At 36.2% G+C, this 24,544-nt stretch overlaps 1 protein-coding gene across 1 annotated transcript in view; it reads right to left on the bottom strand.

Moving 5' to 3' along the window:
* KDM4C (lysine demethylase 4C) overlaps positions 1-24,544 on the bottom strand; it is a gene marked incomplete at its 3' end in the record, with an annotated part of 291,227 nt that overhangs the window by 199,824 nt on the left and 66,859 nt on the right. Inside the window, exons 7-8 of the mRNA XM_082335703.1 lie at positions 24,380-24,483; positions 18,245-18,382 (exon numbers count right to left, since the gene is read on the bottom strand). Of these exons, the coding sequence (XP_082191829.1) occupies positions 18,245-18,382; positions 24,380-24,483 (242 nt within the window). The remainder of the gene's footprint in view (positions 1-18,244; positions 18,383-24,379; positions 24,484-24,544) is intronic.

Raw genomic sequence — 24,544 nt, 5'->3', positions numbered from 1 at the left:
CAGTGCAAAAATTCAAAAGTTTTTTAAAAAAAAAACTTCATTGGCTAATTGTCAGCATTCTCATTTACAACTAGTTTTGAGGAAACAACTATATCAATTCTAACTTCCTTTCAAAAGTCCTACAGTATCAATAAACCTCTTGTACCTTATTTCTGAAGATTCACAATGTCAATGCAATCAAATCTGATCATCTGATTACTCCTGCAGTTTTTCTACCATATATTCATGCACTTTCAAGTATTTGCAACAGGACACAAAACAGAACACAGATAGAAATGCAAAGTAGTTTAAACATTATTTTAAGTAACCAACTAATTCATTTCTAAATTACGTAAAGGGAGAAGATAAAGCAAAGCAAGGAATTTGCGTTATGAATTATATTTTTAACATGAACATTTGCAGATCATTCATGCAAAAGATCTAAATTCATTATTGTTCAATAACAAGTAGCCTTATTAATACTTGCAAATTGTCTGTAGTGCATCTAGATAATACCTTAAACACAGCTTTTTGTACTTTGTTTCTTGCTGTATTATCTTGGTCGGTAGGACACTCAAGAAAGAGAAAAACAAGTACAATTATTAGTTTACATTAAAGACAGGGAGACCCACTGTGCATTATCTTAGGGAAGTAAGAGATGAATAAACCTGGCATACGAACAAGTATGCTGTTTCACAATGCTTTTACACAACATTATTGTTAATTAGTTTAAAAATGCTTAATCATATATAAGCTTGAAAGGCAAGCATAACCACATAACCACAGCCTAGACAAGGACACAAATGTATGCCCTCATACAAAGGCACTGAAGAAACAATTTGGAAAGGAAGATTTTTTTTTTTTTTTTTACTGTCATCCATCTTCCCAACCTATGCATACAGGCAGGAATTGTTGTAACTGCAGAAAGAACTGATAGGACAATTTACAGAGTTTCTTGCTACTACAATTTTATCATGAAGAACAATAAAACCTATCAGTCATCCAATCACAAACAATCTCAGAGGAGATACAACTACCAGAAATGAGAGAAAGCACATTCACCTCAGGACACAAACTGCTACAGATTTCTGTCTAGTTTGTCAACATCCCATATAATTTTGATTCCAGCAATAACACTAAGGTGTGATTAGCTCAGTGTTTTTAAGCTGCTGCTCTGATATAGAATCGCAGAATCATTTAGCTTGGAAAAGACCAGTAAGATCATCCGAGTCCAACCATTAACCTAACACTCCCAAGTCCACCACTAAACCATGTCCCTAAGCATTACATCTACACGTCTTTTAAATACCTCCAGGAATGAGGAGTCAACCGCTTCCCTGGGAAGCCTGTTGCAATGCTTGATAACCCTTTCAGTGAAGAAATTTTTCCTAATATCTAATCTAAACTTCCCCTGGCTCAGCTTGAGGCCGTTTCCTCTTGTCCTATTGCTTTTTACTTGGAAGAAGAGACCAACCCCCACCTCGCTACAACCTCCTTTCAGGTGGTTGTAGAGTGATAAGGTCTCCCCTTATGACAGAACGTGTAACAGAATTAACATAGTACACTACGTTACCAGTATCTGAAGTAATTATTTATAAGAAAAAGAGACTTTTACGTAGTGAGTCAATAATAGTTCAATCTTTCTGACTGAATTTAGGTAAACTAAGTGCTAATCAAAGTTCAAAACCTGGTGTTTGCGGCTACCACTTAGAAAGGTTTCCATCTTCCACAAATATTTGCAAAGACCTCTGTGAACTCAACTAGTTCAGTATCTTCAGCTTTCCAGTCCAGTGTTAAGGTACAGGCATTTGCCAAGCAATTAGCTCTACAGCCCTGCTTTCTGCTCAGCTTCTTTGCCCTTCAACATTTCCAGTAACCTTCACTTTACATGACTGCTTCACATGCAAAGATGCAGAAATAAATTGCGTGTTTATCACAGCACACTTATAAATAAATGCATGTATATCACCTGTCTTGGCTCAAAATAATCTTAAACTTTCTTTTCAAACTGCTAATAATACCAACAAAGGGCAGGGCGGGGGGTTCAAGTAATAGCAATAAGTCTTAACACAGCATTCATGGTCTCAGTTAATACAGGAAGTCTTTCATTCTGCATTGTTTTCAACACATGCAGTACTATCAGCTGGCAACTTCCTTGCCAGAAAATTATTAAGAGGCCATCAAAGTTTGAGACTGTTGGTTTCAATGCTACACAGACACCAGCTAACAGGGAGAAGCCACAGAGCAAGTTACAGGATGCAGAAGGAAGTGACAGGATTATGCTGCGCTTTAGTAAACATCCCAGCTTCAGAAGGTAGTGCTGGTAGCCTCTGAAGTAGGTAGAGCAAAAAAAGCATCTACATCATTTCAGGACTATATGAGCATGGATTTTGTTCAGAAAAGAAAAAAAAAGAATCCAAAGAAAATTGGATTGTTGTCCTTCTAAGAAATACTACTGTGTATAACATACCTTCACAAAGGAAAAAAAAAAAAAAATTATGGCCTGATTTTGGTTTAATAAATGTATATAAGTGTTAATTTAGTTAACATGCATTTTCTTCACAGTCATTTTATGAATAGCTCTGGAAGGTAAAACAAGATTACTGAATCTTAATTAAAAATAAAAATCCAAATGAACTGCAGCTGCATAATCAATACAAATTACATTATTTAAATTAAGCAAAATTTAATTAAAGGCATTCACATTAAATTTATTCTCTTTGGATTCAAAGCTTTTCCAATTCAAACTGTTTTGTAACAATTTCATAAGCAGCACAGCAGCCAATAAATTTTCACATTATTCTAAATTAGCCATTATGTGCCAGACACATCATTTTTATGAAACAAAATACTGATTCTGTCGCATGTTGGTGTTTAGCAACGAAGCCAGAGGAAGAAAAATCCACTTCACTCTCCAGGCTGATTCTGTACGAATGCACTACGCCATCACTGCCCATTTGATTATGGCTATCCATGTTACACAAAGCAACTGAATGGTTCTGTTGAAGTTATTACCTCTCTCCTCTTGCAAGACAAGCACTTGGTGAGTACACGGCAGAAAAGCTATCTCACAGAAAACACGAATCTGCCTACAAAAATATATGTAGCATTTCTCATAAAAGTTGCACAGCCAAAAAGATGCAGGAGATCCATTGGTAGTCATTATTAACACTAAAATTCTGTCTGAAATTAAATTAAAAACTGCTTGCTTTTTAGACATGCTGAATTATGCTAGCTGTCAATAGGACCTGAACATGCTCAGCACCTTCCAAAAGTCTGAAACAAAAATGTTTGGCTAGATGTAAAAGCTTGTCAAAATATATTTATGCCCAAGTAGCTAAAAAAAAAAAAAAAATATCATTCAATCATTCTTGCATTACAAAGTTAGCATTTAATTTTTCCACGTCAAAAATGCTTCAAGAACAGATTTTCTGGTATTTATTTCCATATCCTACCCCACACAAAGACATGAAATTCAAGAGCATGAAATTTTTTGGAAGTTTGCTTCATCTAAAAAAACCCTCTGAATATATTCTAATTGCACCTCAACTAAAGCAAAGACCTCATAATTTTGAATATCAGGTGGAATAACTACAAGACTTATAACATAGAGGGGCAGTTTCTTTTAAGAAGTGTGATAGACTAGGTCTGCAAGATCAAGCAACTAATAAACAAGTTTGTGAACACCACAAAAGGAAAGACAGGAAAGCCTTTCTGAACTATTGCAGGGATGTTTTGGCCACAGCCACAAGAGGACCATGGAAGATTTTACTCCTTTTCAGGCAGAAGACCCTATAACAAGGAACAAAAAGTGAGATTTAAGAAGAGACTGACACAATGTGAAGAATGTACAGACTGTCATTCTAAGATGGTAAGCAAAGATAAAATAATGTACATCTTATAACTCTCCATTACAATAAATAGGAAATGCTCTCCAGGTTCTAACATGTACCAGTACTTTAAAAAGAAAAATTATAATGTCTGAAATATGTGCCTCAGGGTGTTTCTGATATGTTTTAAGCTTAAGAAACAAACATTGAGATGATTTTATTTTAAAAAAGAATATATATATATATATATATATATATATATATATATATTCATGCACCACACTGCCAATGGGCTAACTGGTTAAAAGTTTGCAGATCTGTTTCCCTCCTGCAACACATGGTGTAGTACCATATTTCAGAGGCCAAAGATCTCTAGTACATAGTGGTAAAGATTAGAAAACTTTTCTTAGATTCTTCTTTTCAGTGATTTGCCCATCAGAAACTGGTAAGTATTATTAATAAGCTTCCACCTTTTTATTCTTGCAGACCCCATTTTTGTTGGAATCAAAACAAACTATGTGAGGGAAACGGCAGAAATATGGCAAAGCAAACCATCTACCTGTTCTGCTGCTAATATTGCAATTATTACAAGAAAAGATGCTTTAATGAAATCCTCTTAGTTACAGATTGTACATCGCTTCTTTATTCAGATTTACTGATTAATGCTGACTCTTTCTGATCACTTTGTAAGCAGAGAGGGGAAAAAAAATCCAAATATGCAATAATTTCTTAAAAAGACACCAGTGCTCTATACTCTCTTTTACAAGATGCCCTAAACTGTTTTGTTTTGTTTTTTAAAAAATGTTCAGGATTTAGAGATCATGACCAGAAAAAATATGATACTGTCCTGTTTTCAAACCAATATCACCACTCAATTGAGTCATATATAAGGAGCTGCTGAGGACTGACTATTCTACCTATATGTGCGTGAAACATTTTTACACCAACATATGACATTTCATTTTTTTAAACAGATGAGAGAGAACTGCTTGATAACAACTATGAATAAACCCATTTTTAAAAGAAAACTATTTTGAAAAGAAAAAAGAATTCAATTAGAATGCTCTTGAAGCAATTTATAAACTTTAAATAGTGACAAGTAAACTATATATAAATTTTTAACAGCTACTGTAGAGCATTATAGGAAGAAAGGCCCTATAAGCATACCTGTGCTCAGAGTCCCTTACCCCTAGCTGCAAATATCAAACCTACAGGATTGTATACGACTCAATCAGAAAACTAACTGGCTTGTCCCGAATTTGCCATTACCTGCTTTGCCCAAAGCAAGAGAACAACTTCTACAATGTCAAGAACACTTTGTACAAGTAACAGTAACAGAACTCTCCCCCAGTTTCCTAAAACTCAAGATTACTGTAGAAATTACATTTTCAATTTGGGAAGGCAGCATGTGAAGGAGAAAGAGGAACAGCTCTAGAGCAACAAAAATCTTAAATAAACATCTAAAAAAGTGATTAAATATAGTGGATTTGACAATTGCAATTTTTGTGTGATTGCACCAGCTCTCTTGAACGAAAACAGGGCTAGGGTATACCAAACACAGAGTAACTTCTGAAAGTCAACAAATCCAAGATTAGCAAACAAATCAAAGGGAATTTTATCTATTTCCAATCAGAGATGCATACAAATGGCACACATTCTCTGAGCCCATACACATTTTAAAGCTACATTGCCAGCAGCACTTTTTTCCTAAAAACCAGTACGAATTTCCAAGCAATTCACTGAGTAGAGCAGCTACTTCAGCCTAATCAGGGAGCACAAGTACAGAATCACACAAATTCATCCAACAACTGACTTCCCCAATATACACAGCTGTTTTATCTTTTCAGCCTGCGCTACAAAAGGGTCAGATCCTGAAGTCAAACTTGGAAACACTTTGCTCAGTGGGGCTAGCTGCATGCAGATTAATGATTAGACGGTGTAGACCTGTGGGGACCAAATAGTTATGAATACCAATAAAAGTATACAAGGACCTATATCTAACAACTGCTTCATTAAGGGACCAGCAATTACATTCTATTTAACTATGCAGAACACAGACCTTTACTAACAACACGGTGGGGGGGCCTGGCTGGCAAATAAGTTCCTCCTTTCTTACCAAACTCAGTGAAAACTTGATCTTAAATACGCTTGCTACAGCTTTAGAGAAGACCTCAAGAATTTTCCTCTCCAGCTCTGGACCAAAACCAATACAGGCAGATTTTAAAGGCACAACCACCTCAAATTTTCATTGTACTTCTGCACTAAAAAAAAGTCCAATATCTGGTTATGGTACTGAAGTCCAGTCTAAAACTTAAAAATCTTGTTCTTTTACCGTATTTTTCCCAGCAAAATACTTCTAATTTTGCACCAACTTAACTATTTCACTTTTAGCACCCTACTTCTTTTTGTTCAGAGTATTAAACACTTGAGACCACTTCTTGTAGGAGATGAAATTCATCATGCAGGCAGTTACTTCTTTATTATTAACCTGTTTGCAAGCAGGTAAAAAATATTTATCCCCTACAGCCAACAGTAATCAAATAGCAAAAGAGGACTGGAATGGCAAGCACAGAAATTGTATTTGTATCTCCCTCAGTCCCTTAAAGCTCCTACTTTTCACACGACCACACTTCCGGTGCCTCAGCAACCTATGTCTGTTTTTTCTTCACTCTTTCTTCTCTCTCCATTTCACAGGTCCTCATGCATCTTTTCCACAAACACTCTGCCTCTGTTTTGGGTAGAGAAATGTCTGAAATTGAGTTGAAGATAGTTGCTATTTTACAGATTTAGTCATACCAAGTAGCTTAATATTGTCTTATCATTGTTAGCAGCTCCTCTATCTTAAGTAGAGGGTATATTCACTATCTCAAAATCTGAAATTTAGCCAAAACCACAATTTAACTGAGTTAGCATAAAAATCTAAAAATAAAACCCTGTGTCATTTTTTCCAGGAAATTACTTGAACATGACAGCTTGCACTTAAACCAGCATTGCACCAAAGTTAACTCACACTGTAAATGCCTATATCACATCAAGCAAAAAGAAAGTGCTCTTCCTCTTACTCCCTGCAAACTCTAGCACATGATGTCTTTAATCTTTTTCTTGTTATCTCTTTGCAGCTATATTCCATACAGGGAATTTCATGCATTCCATTTCAACACATATTATTTTACTGTTCATTATATCCTGCTGTTGCAACTGCTAAAAATGTAACCAATCACTTATTTTTAAAATCACCCAAGATTTCTTCCGAAGTCTGACATTTTTCATAATGCTGTTACTATTTCTTTAACAGTTTCTTTCATGAGAAAAACATTTTAATAATTCCACCACCTCCAAGTAACTTGCTTTATAATCATAGATACAATAGCTAGTTTTACGGTGTGCAGACTTGAAGTCAGGTATCTGCGTTTGTTTCACTGTCTTTCTTGAGGATTTTCTAGTAATAGTTAGACTTTGCCTCGCTGAAGTAAACAACAGTCTGTTTTCTCTAGCCAGCATGAAACTTGTGTAAAATATAGTAACCCTGAGAGCCATCCCTTATTCTTTTGTCCATTTTGACTGACTGAAAACACTTTTCCTCTTACACCCCGCAAGCTCTAGCACATTATTTCTTTATCCTTTTCTTATCACCCCTTTGCAACTATCCTCGCACCTTAGAGGGAATTGGAGATGAAGCGAGAACAGATATAAGACTTGCTTAATTAAACAGGCTAAGGCAGCGCTCTTTACAGCTTCTAAATACAAGGAATTTCTTCACCAAAACTTTGACACAACATGAAGCCACACCTAATTAGATATCTCACCTACACAAAAAAAGAAATGCAACTCTGAAGACGTTTCCTCTTTTCTTTTGTAAGGTTTCTGCTTTCGGGGATGACATATAAATTTTACATTTTATTTAACGAGATTATCTGTGAAGACTTCTGCCAAAATGTGTTATATCTAGACTCCCTCAAGTCCCACTACCCACTCTGATAGCTATCCAATAATGTTCACAGAATATCAACAGCATCACCTCAGACATTGTTTCTGATTACATTGTAATTTAATTCCAGCATTAAAACTCCTTTAAAGCTGCGTAGTTCAAATATTTCATTCATACATACATCTATAGCACATAGAAACCAACAAGTCACCTGATTTACAATAAAGTACTATAATTATTTTTAAATTCAAACACATTTGCCAAGGAATTAGCCCACAGTCTGTTTCAAAGACATTCAATAGACATACTCTACATGCCACCTATCCGGATTTTTTCCTAAAATCTTGTCCAATCTTAGATTTAAGATAGATTCTTATATCCTGATTAACAAATTAATGACTGATACACTAAGCCAAGTAGAGCAACACTCTTATCATCTACATGAAAAAGGGAGAAGAACATAGAGAAGGGGATTTGGGAGGGTTTCTTGATGGTATCTTTCCCCTTTTTGAGTAAATTTTTACAGTCTCTCCCTTGACTCATTGAAAACAGAAATAACAACAAAAATGCATAAAAAAGAAACAAAACAAAATTGCAGTACCTGAACTAAATTTCTCCTCTATGTATACCACAGGTTTATCAACACAGCACTCATGATAATGCATTGTAATACTCAGACCTCTCTGTCTTTCTTACATACTGTGATTGTTCTCAACATAGTTTGAAAAGGCCCCCAAAATACAGCATTTACTGTCCTGTATTAAGGTATTCAGAGGAATTAACTGAAATAACTTAATTGGAATAGGTTGGAAAATCCAGACATAAGCACAATGACATCAAGATAAAATAAGTTTTTATTTTTCATTCAGATGTTTGCTGGATATTTCAAACTAGGCTGCCCCCTAGAAGCAGACACTGTTCTAGCTCCCTAGAGTAATCTATCTTTTACATAAAGATACATATATATATATATATATGCGCAACAGAAACTTCAGGTGAAAAATTCTCCCCCAGAATCCCAAGCACGTGGGATGTCACATGGCAAAGGTAAGATCAGGTGATTCTGTTGTTAAGATCTAAAAGTTAGTAATGGATCTGATGAGGCTGCTGAATATACAAGACCATATCACGTACAGAGAACAGAGAGTCTTAACTGAAGTTGTTTGGTTATATTGGCTATAAACTTAAAAAAGAATGAAGTAACTTACTTCAGTCTAAGAATGTATGCAAGGTCTTGTAATGAACTATAGAGAAGCGCACTTTATCTAAAACATTAATACATCTTTTTCTTTGGTGTTAATATTGTAACTGAGTTATGAGGTGACTATATATATCCTCAGAGAAAGATGACACCTTCAAGGTGATTGATTCTACCTTTTCTCGCAACCACTTGAAAGTGGTTAATGCTTCAGGGAGAAAGACAAACCTTAAAAACTGAATACAACCACACTAGCACCAAGATCTTAATTCAACTTTTTTTCTAGAAAACATTTCAGAAAATTATTTCAAGATGTACTTCAATAACTTCCTTTTTGGAAAGCACAGCAATATGTTTTATTGTGGGTTTTATCTAAAAATCAAACCAGTACAACTTATACAGTTCATTTAAGATCCTTTTCAAGAATTTTTAAACGTTAAGACTTTTTGACTAGTAGCATATAAACACGTCCTACTCACTCAAGTAGCAAGCACAGTGTGGACACTAAACCTGCAGCTGACGCATCTTTCTATGTTCAGCTCCTGTTTCACATACCTGCTAAGCTACATAAAGTCATTGGTACTAAAAGTAACACCTACACTTTACTTGCCCTGGTGTAGTTACCTCAGGATTTGGGTATATCATTTATTCTTCTTCATTCATACAAGTCTTCTCTACTGCTCAGACTAAGTCAAGGATTTTTAATTGTGTGTATTTACAGTAGGGTTTTTTTCAGATCAGGAAGTAAATAAGTCATGTGTGCTTCAAATCTATGATACTGCTATTCGACCTTTCTTCTTCATTTTTACATAATATTCCACAGACTCTCAGAAAAACAGAGAGAAAATTGCAAGTACTTGCTTATCTCCAAAGTATGTTTGGCCTGAGTCGTACTAGTGAGTCTAGCACCAGCTGCAGGAATGATTCACCTCCAGTAGAGGTGAATCCTGTAGAAGGTCCCAGTAGAAGATACATAGCTTAACGGTGTGAAAATCATGTTCATACAAAGCTTTATCACTATATACAGAAGAGAGGAAAAAGAAAAAGGGCGGGGGGGGGGGGGCGGGGACAACGGAAAAAACAAAACAAAACAAAACAAAAGCAGAAACATTTGCATTCCAGACAATGTCAGAGACTAATAGAAACTGCATGGAAGAACACCAGCAGAATGGCTTCTAGTATCCTGAGACTATACTTCCTTCTGGTGGCAGCAATTTACTATGAAATCCATGAAACAGAAGCATATCTCACTCTTCTAGCACTAGTCCACTTGGAGGACATTGCTTATCTGCAGTACCTAGCACTAGATTTACCTGCTACAACTGTGAAGACATGAACTCTCTGATGGTTCAAACTCAGAGCCAAAATGATTCCTTCGTCACCATCATCATCATCACCATCATCATTAGTTTGGGGGAGGGCTTGGTTTATGAGAAGAAAGGTTCGGGGGCAGTGGTTTTCAGGGAACTGAACCCTAACACTTAAGTCATTTTTTACCTATCAGGATAAGTCACTTCCCAGTGTCAAAATACAAAGTTATTCTAGCAAGGCTAGAGAACTGAATTCCTCTCAGACTAGGAGAATGTAGTTAATTTTTAGGATGAGTTTTAATTATGCAAATGGTATAAATAAGAGAATACAATGACAGATGGTTGACTTCAATTGCCTGGGCATGCACTGACACCTGAACCACTTTCTGGCGTCTGTGACATCTGCCTGAGCTCTAAATATTACACTGGATTTGTTAAGATTGGTACTCTTCTGGCCAGACAGAGCAAGACAAAATATCTTAAGCTATCTCAAATAGTGTTAGACATCTGTGTTTCAACAGATGATTCAAGCCCAGAGAGTCTATTTTGTGAAATTCAAATTGATGAAAATAATGCCTTAGTTCAAATTCTTCTTTCTTGAAAAACCTGGAATAGAAGTAATCTATCTTTACAGGCTGTAACATTAACATATGGACAGAAAGCTACCTAGTGACAATAGTTTTTCCTCAGTAAATCAAGGATAATTATAATCTGCATTCTGATGAAAAGTATGGAAAGACAAACTGTATTGATTTACTCAAAATTTCATATAAATGATATTCTGAAAAGACAAGTTTATTGTAGATTATTGAATTTTTCTGTGAAAAAATTCACCTCATTTGGTGAAAGCTGCTATAAAACAAAAACTTCTGAACATCCACCAAGTATGCCAACTTGGTACATTTATTACTTTGATGAATGGAACTTCCACAATATCACTTAGGGGAAAAAAAAAAAAAAAAAAAAAAAAGAAAATTAGATTCCATCATTTCTACTCACTCACAATTGCCAGAATGTACTCCAACATTTTAAATTTTACTTTAAGGAATTCTCCTCTTCTTACTTATTCAAAACTGTATTTAAAAAAAAAAATAATCTGATAGTAGTGATGGTTTGATTTTTATTTAATAAAACAGTACAGCTTGCATGACAGCCCTGCGCCAGAAACATGCAGGCACAATCTTAGTCACACATACTGTAGCATCACACAAAAAAAAGTTAGGCTAGGTACAGGTAGAAGAGATTCATGAGAATCCACACGGAACTTCAGAACCACAGAATACACTACTCACAGATAATAACGGTACTTGCACATGACATAGCACAGACTGTGAACACATAAAAACACCATCTCCTGAAGTTTCAGATTATGAATTTACCACCAGTTGCTCTACCAAAATGGGAAGGTAGAAAAAACAATAGAACATAATTCTCTTTTGCATTTACAGGTAAAAATATTGCAATTATTACTATCCCTTTCTATTCCTAAAACCATTACAATTCTAAATTCCACATGTCACAGTACTAGAAATCTAGAAGTGTGCAAGTTACTGCCCACTGGGAGACTGATAATCTCCCCATTACAGCAACAGGTTTTGAGAGTGGGAAATTTTAATAGCTACTGTTCTCAGGAAATGCTGAGTTTGTGATGCAAGAACCAAACAGGGGCAGCAGATGATCGCACTAAGATGGGCAAAAATAAAAGATAAAGAACAGATCAAGATAAAAGAAATAAATATAATGAAAAAATAAAAGAGAACATTCCACGACAATTATAAAGCTGAGAGTGGCACTACAATTATGAAGTGAAATGTCAAGCTGCAGAATGCACAGGATTTGCTCTGAAGTGGTGTACTAACATCAGGACCAGAAATGGAAAGCATGTCTGGTTCCTGAATCCTTGTAAGATTTCATTAGCAGCCAAGTCAACGATATAAGGTGGGTAATTATGATTTCCAGCAAGTAAAAACATTAATTTGTACATCTTGAATGATGCTGATATCATTGCAGACTGGTATCAAATGTATCAACATGCAGTATTTAAAAAAAAAGTTTCCTTGACAGCAGCACCTAATTCAAACTAATAAAATAAGATGATACAAGAATCAGTCAAGAGCTTATGCAAATAACTATTTCCGACATTCTGTACTAAAACACTGCTGTAGGAGTAGGAAGAAACTCTTTAAGCCTAGGCCTTTAAATCATTCACCCACATTTAAAAAAAAAAAATGGTACAACTGAGTAGAATTTTTATTTTTGTTTTTAAACAGACAACTAATTTTATTGTACAAAGCAAACTAAACATCATTGAAAAAATTATTACCTCAATAAATTATGAGAGGTGGAAAAGTGCTTTTGTGTGGTAAGTATAATTTCTTCTCTGATAAAATTATTTAAGTCATACATATTGTCTCTCAGTATATATTTCACAATAAATATATTGTTTGGATAGCATAAGCTAGACATGGCTATCCTCAAGACAATGACTCTCTTTTACCCAAACAAATCAGGACACTGAATAACTTTTCTTCCCTTTGAAACAGTCATAACTGCTTGAGGCTGCTGCAGCACAAAAACAAAATATCTTCACAACGGTCTCGAAACAGTCAAGCTGAAAATCTAAGCCAAAGTTTCATTTAACAGCCTGTCAGTTTTTTGATGTGAAGCTAATGAATGCAGTGGCAAACAAATCCATCAAACCTAACATCAAAACAACTGCACTTCATCCCACCAAAGAGAAAAATACAACCTGCAGGCCAGCACTTTGATCTAACCTATCCACAGAAAACACGTTGCTAAGCAGCTACCACTGAAGAATGCATGAGTAATTACTGATTTAATTTTATGAAAGAGAGCAATAATACTTAAGTAGCCCAAGTTTCAAGTAGAAAAGTTTGGTAGACTTCTCTCCTCAGGTTCTACATATCAGCTAAACAACAAAACCTTTCCAGCACCAACATCTGTAAACAAATCACGTCTTAAAAGGAGCTGCAATACAAAAGAATCATTATAATGACTAGTAAAATCACCTAGCGTGACTCTATCCCTGATAGAAGGCAGTAAAATTTACATACATTTATACTGAGTGAAAGTCACCAAGTGGTGCCACAAAACAGACACAGTGAGCAACAAGAGCGGTGTGTGGAAATGCCAGGGCTTTCTCTGAAAGCTTTTGAAAATATGGGTATCTGTTTGGGCAAGGGGAGACAGAGTTGTGAGAGACCCTGACAAGAGGATTTGGAAAAGCAACAGACAGGGAAATGTGGGGATTTAAACAGTAACAAGAGGAAAATGGAAGGAAAGAAACTAAAATAATCACCACTGCATAAAGAAGAATTAGAGAGCCCCGACTGAACCTGCTTACATCACCAATCTCCTGGGCATTTCCTACACAGGACCTCCATCACAACCCAATCCTCTGTTCTGTGAACTACTTTCTCCTATCAAGCTCAGGTGGGACTGTGCAGTCCAGAACCTCTACACAGGTCAAAGGATGTGCTTTTTAGGGTGAATCCCTGTAATTAGGAACTGGTTTGCCAACATTTAAGCTTTTCAAACATTTACAAAACAGCAGCAAGGAAAAAAAGCAACTCCAAGAAAGAAAAAAAAAAAAAATTGCCTGTACACAAAAGCACAGGACCTTATTCAAAATTTAAAACTTTCCAGTTCTCAGTATCAAATTAGAGTGCATAAAGTTCATTAACCCTATCCACTGGAGCTAAAATTTGGACAGGTGAAAATCATGACTGAGAACCCCGGTTTTGGCACCTGTACATGAAAGGTCTTGCACTGTAACCCTTGTATGAGGGGAACATTGGCATTCCTTAGAAATAACAGTTACAACAGACAAAAATATAAAATTAATAAACATAGATGATCCACAGATTTGGGGATGGGGGCCGAGGGTGTCCCACCCTGCAGCTAATAAACATTAGGAATACAAGGTTTTTCTCAGACTAGAGAAATGTCTTTTATCCAATTGCTTCAGAAGGATTTTTATTTTATTAGACACAAAAGAATTATGTGTAAATATTTCTATTCACCAATTCTAATAACTGAACATCACCACTTGTTCAGCACAGAAGCTAGCTACTCAGCACAAGTCAAAGCAGATACCTACAAAACATACAAACTAATTGCCACTGGCTTACCTGCTTTACCAACAGTAACAAAATGCACTGGAGTAAGGAAACTCAAAATGCACTTCATGAAGCTACACACTTCCAGCCTACTCAAATAAATGTCGCTCCATTAGGAAAATGACAAAATTCACAGAAGCCTGAAGAAATACCCTATCTGCCTTTATTTTGTACCGTATAATTTTTTTCAAAAATAAATAGCATTCAACAAATGAAGGTTATAGGATGATGATGATTAAGAATATCCAAAGCTTAGAGCGCCTCTCATCCTCACAGAACATAACAAACGCAACTAAAGTACTTGTGAGCTGAGCACTACCTACCTTTGATTCCCGCCATTACCATACATCAGCACTTCACCAACATCCCTCTGCACCACACTCATTTGCCAAGCATCTTCAGGAGAGCATGACTGGTTTGTTCCTTTCACCAGTATCTCCTTTTTCTCTTCCTGTGTGTTCTTGCCAGTGGAAAAAGACAGCAAAAACTACACTGTTTCTCCCCTGGAGTTGGGGGACTTGTAATATATCTGTTACTTCTCCATTTACGCTTTTTTTTTAATCTACTTTTTACTTCTGCTTAATTCCGTCCAACCTAATTCTGTCCAAAAGTGAGAACACAGCTCAAAGCAGCAGTTGACTTGTAGCAAAGAGCCACCTGGTGTTACCCTTCATATGTCACCCCCTGAGTGGAAGTCTTACACAAACTTTAGAAAATAAGCCGGAGGGTACACCCTTGCTCCCAGGGTTCAACTACTACAGGTAAGTAGGGTACGCATAGTGAAACCAAGATCACAAGTTTAGCATTTTAAAAGACATAAAATAAATTTCTGGAATTTGCATCCATGGTTTCTGCTTAACCAAAGTTTCCAATACTGAGGGTCTAAATGATCTCTGATTTAACATTTGCAATCAATTTCACAGAACCTTTAACACCATCTCATTTCATGCAGGAAAGCAGTATCGTCACACAGCCTAAATATTTACTACAACTTTAGTGGAAATCTTTGCCTGATTATTTTTTCCAAAATTAATGAGAATGAATATTGATTGTACTTCAGGATTTTTTCTTTTTCTAAGACAGAAATCCAGCTGTAAGCAATTAGAAACTATTCTGTAAAAATAAAAGTGTTCCTGTAAGAAGACAAATCATCAGTCATCAGTATACAATATTCTCTAAGGAGAAAACAGCAACAAACTGACCTAGATACTGTTGCATATTGCTGACACAGGCAATTTCTGCAGTACAATACAGGGGAACTAGGGGATCCAAAATATTTTTTTCAATTAAAATTCTTGTACGTATCACATACAGAAAGGAAAGATAAGTCAAACACAAAATCAGTAGTCCGAAGAATGACAAATGGGAATAGAATGTTGTGTGGGTTTTTTTTTTTTTTCTTTTAAATTAAATTACCAGAGTTGCAAATAAAACTCTCTAAATATCAGTATTCTTTGGGCACTTAGACTTCTTACCTTTTTAATTAATACTTTCAGGAAGTTTCCTGAGGTTGTGATAAAACTAATCACAGCTCTCCTCATGTTTTTCTAGAGAAACACCATAACCAAGAAACAGAGTATCCAATTTGCAGTAACTCCATAACTTGTGTGTGCTTTCAAAGTATCATATAATTACAACTTAAGAACAGATAACAAGTTATAGTACTTTCCCTGTTTGACTTGTTTACCCTATTTGTACAGCATAAACAAGTATAAGTAAGTATTATGAGGAATTATTTCACCACCTTTCCATTAGTTCTCTTCTTACACATTTACATTAAAAAAATATTTAAAAATCCTACTATTAGCACTTCCTAGCATGTTCTTTTTCATTTAAAAAGAGAAGAAAAATAAACTTTAGTTCTTATTCTTGTGGTAATAAGCAATAAAAAATAAGCAAGTAACATTAAGTACTCTGACCATTTGCCAAAGAAACTGGAGTTCACATTTGGCAATGGTATCTAAGATTTCTTTATAGAGGGAGACTAGTAATTATTGCTTCAGCTGCCACTTTGAAACTTTCAGACATTTAAATTCAACTGCAGACACCATAGAACTACTTTAATTTCTTATACTATATATGCACAATACTGCTCCTATGTGCAATAACAGAATTCAGTGTCCTAAGATGAAAGTTTTATCCATATGCTAGAGAACTTTGACTAAATAAAACTGTATTTAGAGTGTATACGCCAAGACTTCCTAGCTAAAAATTCAGAATTTCAGCAGCACTTTTGAACTGGTGTAAAGGAATAAAATTTCATTAGCTTTAAAAAATTATCTTCTAACTCTGCTGAATTTAAATGTGACATTAAGTTTACAGTATAATACAATAACTGAGAGGCACGCTGGAGGCATAAAACATTTAATAGTCTGTACTGGGGCAGCTGCACACCAAATGGTAGACCATTTTTTTAAAACATAAAAAATATGAAGCCTGTACACTGAAAGGGATGTAGCTGCAGGTATCATTACCTCAGCTTTGCTACATATGCAGATAAAAGTTTGCCATTCTTGAAGTTCAGCTGAATCTATTTTAGAGCTGCAGCACATTCATACATTTTAAAATCCAGGAGTTTTACCTGCCACAGTTACCTCATACTTGTCCATGCCCATATTCCTCTCAACTTTGTTTTACTGTACTATCTATAGAAATTCCAAACTATCAAATACAGATTTTTTTTTCCTATTAACTTTACAGTCAACATCTTATCTGTTGTCTGTTAAAAACACAACTTTCCCATTAAAGGTAAAGACCAGCCTCAACATATTAGATGCACACTTAAGTTTTCAATGCTTTCACTACTATATGCATACAGAGTACATGGAAAAAAAATTCTTATAAACTTTTTCCCTTTGAAGATAATTCAATCTCATTAACAATAACAATCAATAGTGCCTAGAATCATGAATTTCCACTGCTTGAGAACTTTCTCATGATGGTGTTCCAATCCCAAGTGTTTAATGAGAGTTCATTATCATTACTTAATTGTTGAACCTGCACATCTGATTTTGCCCTTTATTCCATGTCATCTTATCAGCTAATATATTAAGCAAATCACTATTGGAAAGAGTTCCTTCAATAACAAACAAGTCAATGCAGAAAATGCCTCTGACTTAAACATTTTGGGAAGCATACTAACCAAAGCTTACATAAGCCATAATTCTGAGAAAAATCACAGAATATTGAAAAACAGTAACAAACTTCTGCTGAACAAATTGCACGCTCTCTTGATTTTGTGTGTTTATTCACATGCTGTACATGAAAAGAAGCAAAAAATGTATGCCACAACAAAATTTCAGTCTAAAATATCTTCAGTAAAACACACCTCATTTGAAAACCTGAATATATCTACTCTGAGTTCACAGTTCCTTTATTATCTTATACTACAAGATATGTGATGACACTAAGGATGAGAAAAGTTGAACTTGTTTCTTTAAACTTTGTTTAAAGTTTCATTATTTATGTTTCTTTCCAGGTATCAAAATTCCTGGTTTAAATAAAGTGTTTTCACAAACAGTAGAGCTTAGAGGAGGTTTAAGAGCAGAAGTCAGTTGTCTTCACATATACTAACCTCAGTATATGCAGCTTCAACTTAAAAATATCCATAAATAGAACTGGTTTTGAAGAACAATATATACATTAAACTGCAAACAAAACTCACTGCTGAGAGGAATACACATTCCTGGAAGTATAATACCCACTATAAAAAGAACAACTATAAATAAAATTTCAATGGCAGCATAAGGTGCTACCTGATCTAATAGTTCTCCCTTTCTCACCGGTTTCCACAGATTCTCACAAAGAAATAACCCCAGGAAAGATTTCCTTATGCATCAATTTTCTGCAATATGACTTACCAACTTTGCTGCTTTTCCATAATCAATCCATCGGATGGTGGCAAAGTTTGTTGACTCTGCACAGTTAAAACCATGGTTAAATCCTGCATGGTATCCATATGGGAAAGTAATCATAAATTCTCCTGCCTCTTGTGTAACCTAAGAAAAAAAAAAATAAAAATCTCCAAGTCAGCCACATTACAAACGCAGTTCTGCTCCTGAAGCAAAGAAAACTATATCTGCCTTTGCAGCTACCTAGAAAGAAAGAATTTTTTTCACCCTGCACATAGTTGCGATTTAATGCAAGCAGAAATAGTATATTTGAGACAATGTTGTTTACTATAAAATACATAGCTACACGTATTACTTTGAAAATTCAGAAAGTACTTTCAAAAAAGCTAATCTTGGAGCAGAGGTTCACTGGTAATAAAATCTGGAAGTACAGGGAGCTAGAAAAGACAGTGCAAAGAATATATTGATCTTCCTTACTGAGAGGAAGCAGAGACAGGCTGGACCAAAATACCCACAATTATCATCCCAAAATACTAATACAAATTAATTGTTGAAGAAATTATTCTGTCCACCACCCTGAAGATGTGTCTCTAGAATGGCACCAGAACTTTTCTTGGAAAGACTGAAGAGAGATCTTATTCTCACCCTTCTCTCCCATACCCACCCACTTCAAAAACTATGATCTGAAGACCTGTGACTGAGGGCCTGATTTGCCTTTTAAGTTACTTACTATTGATGATCAAGCATAAAGTAGGAGAAACTCTAAGTTAATGAGCCTTAGAAGTTAAAGAAAATGATGTTGTTCATCCCAAAGGAACACACTGGATACATTTGGATCCCCTTAGGCAGTATCTTTATTTTGGATAGGAAATGAGGAAGAAGAATTAACGACAACTGCCCTGCACCAATTTTTCAGCCTCACAGCTACTAACACCAAGGGGATTCTTGCATTGGAAATGCCATGCAGAATGTCTCAATGTAAAACGATTAAAACACCACTTTAAACATTACATTAAAACAAATTTTAATCTGCCCCTGTCCTTCCCCTCTTTCTCTTTAAGCAAAATTTAAGAGAGCAGAAGGACTCTGGTAAAATTGATAACAAGAATTCCAAATACCTAAAGGACAAGGGGCCTGGAAGGAGATTCTCAAAGAGGAAAAGCTTCGTTACAGTTATGCTCTGACATTGCTTCAGAGAATCAGCAAGCATAGTTCCAAAGGACTGCTCTGTTCTTTACAAGTTCAGTGAAAAGCAACCAAAAGAAAAGTGTGCTGAGGCCACTAACTTAACAAGAAATTATAGAAAGCAGAAAAAAGAAAAACAAACAAACAAAAAACCTAAAACCCACTGTCATAGTAATTACATTTTGTATTGTCAAAAAGAAACCAAATTCCTAGTAGTTATAAAGGAGAGATCAGATATAAAAGGCTTCTGGAGTAAATTACAAAAAAAGGTGGGGTAAGGTAAACAAATCACTGGCCAAGATATTCTCTTTCAAGAGAGAAATCTCATGTTCCTGTACTTGGATGGACTGCTGCTCTCCTCTGGACATGAAGAAAAGGAGAGACAGCACTTCCTGTCAGTCACTAATATTCTCTCCACTTGGAGACAGCTTTCATCTCTTAAAGCCAGACTACCAAAGACTGTATCAAGGACAGCCTAGTCAGAGACTAGAAATGGCACACTGTCTACTGAACTATCTGATAAGGGTTAATCAACAAACCACGAGATTCAGAAGTAAAAAGAGATTCCCCATACTCTGTTTGATATGCCTTTTTACATGAAACACACACTAAATGGCAGGCCCACTAAAAACCAAACATCCATTTAAATGAAGCAAATAACCTGAGTAATGACTGATGACTATTCAATAAGATGCACTTGTTGATTATGGGAAAATAAGGACACTTCATAGAATTGTTTAGGTTGGAAAAGACCTTTAAGATCATCAAGTCCAACCATTAACCTAGCACTGCCACATCCACCACTAAACCATGTCCCTAAGCACCACATCTGCAGGTCTTTTAAATACATCCAGGCATGGGGACTCAACCCCTTCCCTGGGCAGCCTGTTCCAGTGCCTGACAACCTCTTCAGTGAAGAAATTTTTCCTAATATCTAGGCTAGATATTAGACCAAACCTGGGCTAGATATTGCATGTTACTTGGCAGAAGAGACAGACCCCCACCTCACTACAACCTCCTTGCAGGTAGTTGTACAGAGCAATAAAGTCTTCCCTCAGCCTCCTCTTCTCCAGGCTAAACAACCCCAGCTCCCTCAGATGCTCCTCATAAGACTTGTGCTCCAGAACCTTCACCAGCTTCATTGCCCTTCTTTGGACACACTCCAGCATCTCAATGCCTTTCTTGAAGTGAGGGGCCCAAAACTGAACAGAGTGCTCAAGGTATGGCCTCCACGGTGCCAAGTACAGGAGCACTATCACCTCCCTGGTCCTGATGGCCACACTCTTCCAAGTGTGGAAGCCAGGATGCCATTGGCCTTCTTGGCCACCTGGGCACACTGATGGCTCATGTTCAGCTGGCTGTTGACTAACACCCCCAGGTCCTTTTCCACCAGGCAGCTCTCCAGCCACTCCTCCCCAAGCCTGTAGCTTGCATGGGGTTGTTGTGACCCAAGTGCAGGACCCGGCACTTAGCCTTGTTGAATCTCATACAGCCTGTCCAGGTCCCTCTGCAGGGCCTTCCTACCCTCCAGGAGATCGACACTTCCACCCAACTTGGTGTCATCTGCAAACTTAGTGAGGGTGCACTCAATCCCCTCATCCAGATCATTGATAAAGATATTAAAGGGAACTGGCCCCAGTACTGAGCCCTGGGGAGCACCACTTGTGACTGGCCACCAAATGGATTTAACTCCACTTACGGCAACTCTTTGGGCCTGGCCATCCAGCCAGTTTTTTACCCAGCGAAGAGTATACTCATCCAAGCCATGAGCAGCCAGTAGAGATTCTTCTTAGAGATTAACTAGGCTGTTTTCATTCTGTGACAATGCTTGCATAAGCAAAACAGCAAGAAAAATTGGAAGGACAAGTAAGACTCTTTTTGGGGAAATACACTTATTATTTGAAATTGCAAAAGCGGAGAGTTAAATTTCAAACAATCACCAAAATTGAAACTCACAATTCTAAAAATTTTTCTTATTAACATGTCATGTCTTAAACCTCAGCTTTTTGCTGGCATAGTTGTCTTACATTCAATTTCCACTTTTAGAATCCTCCCTTTCTTCTCCTTCAAAATTCTCATCTTATAGTGTTACAAATTCTTTGTGTGCTTTTTTTTTGCTCAATGCAAGAATAAATACACAGGGACAGCACTTAAAGATTTATATTTCTGATTATGGGATGAAGGAAAGAGAGGAAAACAAGAAAAATATACTTAGCTAAGAAAGCTAAAGAATTGGATCTTACATTCTGCATTTGCACTTTGCAAGGTTGAATTTTGCAGGTTCATATTTAGTATATACATGCAAATGCCCATACAGGTGCATATATTATAACTGCTACTGTAGCACTCCAACAATCGCTGTGGGAATGTTTAAGAAAGATTATTCTCAATGCTAACAATTCTAAAATTTATCTCAATACACCCTCCCACTGCTGACAGTTTAGCAGGTGTTCTATTGCAACAAGCAGCAGTTCAGCTGCCACCTGGTAGGCAGAGGCTGACTTATCAGCATTCAGCACATTTCCACTTCTATCACTTCGAGCCATGAGAGATCACAGCCTGGTTTTCTCTATTCACTTTCTCGCTGAATCCCATTAATTACGATTACTCTTGGGTACAGTCTGCTTCTTCCCAAGACTAGGTGACAGAACCAAACTTAAATATTAAATTATTTCTAGCTTTTTTTTTTTTTTAGATTAGAATACAGGAAAAATCAAGACACTGAAATAATAACATCAACTCCCATACCCCCCTCTAATGTCTGGTACTGAAAACAAATATGCTGGCATTCTGCAATATGCTACTTTAAACACCAAGTGCTGAAAATGATACTGTTCAGAGTAATGTTCTGTAAATCCAAAACTATAAATCTAGTTATAAAACCTTCAAGTTTGGAAGGTTTCATCTGACATTTCATGATAAACCACAAGGCCATGAAGGGAATCAGTATTTACCTAAATATTACAAAACCTGAACTCAGCAACTACATTTCCATGTGATAATATATCATTCAGAAAACAAACTGCTTCTTAGATGAGTAATTTATTCAAAAAAGCTTGCTTTCCAAGGCAGGCAGTATCATTCCAAATGCCTACCTTTCTTCAATTTTATACATAGGTTGATTTAAGCATGAAAAGTAAACTGATATTCCAAAAGGCATACAACGAATTAGTGGCTTCATCCCACCTGTGCCACAAACAGTGTTGAACAGGGATGTTTTAGTTACTGCTGAGCAGTGCTTACAGAGTCCAGGCCTTCTCACACCACCCCACCAGCGAGTACCTTGGGTGCACAAGAAGCTGGGAGGAGACACAGCCAGGACAGCTGACCCCAAGTGACCAAAGGGATCTTCCATACCATATGACATCATGCTCAGCAATAAAAACTGGGGGAAGAAGAAGGGTGATGTTTGGAGTGATGGCATTTGTCTTCCAAGTAACTTACACACGATGGAGCCCTGCTTTCCTGGAGGTGGCTGAACACCTGCCTGCCAATGGGAAGTAGGGAATGAATTCTTTGCTTTGCTTGCATGCGCAGCTTTTGCTTTACCTGTTAAACAGTCTTTATCTCAACCCACGAGTTTTCTCACTTTTACCCTTCCAATTCTCTCCACCATCCCACCAGGGTGGAGCAAGTGAGTGGCTGTGTGGTGCTTAGTTGCCTACTGGGGTTAAACCACGACAATAATATACATGAAAACATTAACTTAAATATTATTTCTATGGGCTACCTTTCATACTGTTACAAAAATATCAACTAGAACAGATAGAAAGCACTGCATTATCCAATATTCTAGGCTGAGGAACACAAGCTAAGTTTGTATACACAGATCCACATGGTATCAATAAATAAACACTGCATACACCAAAACAGAAACCACAATAATAAACAAGGAGTGTGGTGAGGACAGTTTACGGGACTATATTGCAGCACGAACAGAGTGAGAAAAAAGTATATATTGCCTGGTTCTTCTGAACGCCTTAAAACAGTCTGCGCAGTGGGAAACCAAGAATCATAACCCCTTAATGATCACAAGGTTTTTAAAAACTCAGTATAACGTAAACAGATGATCAGGCAGGGGACCTTCTGAATCAAGCTCTACTCTTCTGAGTAGGCTTACAAAGCTCTTGAATTTAGAAATTTAGAATTTACAAAGCATTCAGGATATAGAATAAATATACTTGAAGAAAAAGCAATGCAGTAGAAACGTTTTTATTAGCTGGCACCTGTAGGAAGTTCAAAGTGGAAAACAATAAGGTAGAAAACCTTGTTGGAAAGGAGAAGAAACTGAATATTTCAGGTGTTTTTGAAAGCAGCTATGTATTAAATTCATCCACAAAGAAGAAAGCCGGTCAGTCTTCCCACTTTCTGTTTATATGTTACCATCAAATGTTCAGTCTGCCACTACGTAGCAGCACAAAATAATCATTCACTCTTTTTCTAATATGTTAGAGCTTCTAAAAATATATTTGAAATTAGTAACAGTTATTTTGGTTTTATTTCACCTGAAACGCTTTAGATTATAAAACTGACAAAAGTCACATTTAATTGCATCAGAAAAACAATATACAGGAAAAAAGAAATCAAACATTCATTTTAAAATATTAGGTATACAACTTAAATTAATACAGCTAGTTAAAAAGTGTTTCAGTCAACAGAAAATCACATGCAAGCTTGCATGGAAATAAAATAGAAATAAAAAATATTGGTAATGTCTTAAAAATCACAGAAACTTTTAGGATAAAGATTATGCTGGCTACAAGTGTCTTCTGCTAGAAAATTCCAAGCTAAACCATGTAAAAGTCCTAATAGTACAAGCATTTGTTTTCATCTTTTCATGGAGTCAGTGCCTGACAAAAAAAAAAAAAATTTCGCCCCACCTTTACCATAAACAATCCTTATAGTGAACAATCTAGTTGAATGCATGAATACACAGTTTAAAAATAAACACTAACGTACCTTGTCAAAAGGAATTCCATACTTTTTCAATATTGATGGAGAAATCAGAGTCATCTTGTGGCGGAGAAAAGCATCACATCCCTGAGAGCTGCTTGGGAAGAACCCTAATAAGGCAAGATAAGCAAAATCGGGTATCTTATAATTAAAGCAAGTAGGAAATTTTTG

Source organism: Platalea leucorodia (assembly GCF_965183815.1).
Source record: "Platalea leucorodia genome assembly, chromosome: Z".
Classification (NCBI taxonomy): Eukaryota; Metazoa; Chordata; class Aves; order Pelecaniformes; family Threskiornithidae; genus Platalea; species Platalea leucorodia.
This window is presented reverse-complemented; position numbering and strand designations above follow the sequence as displayed.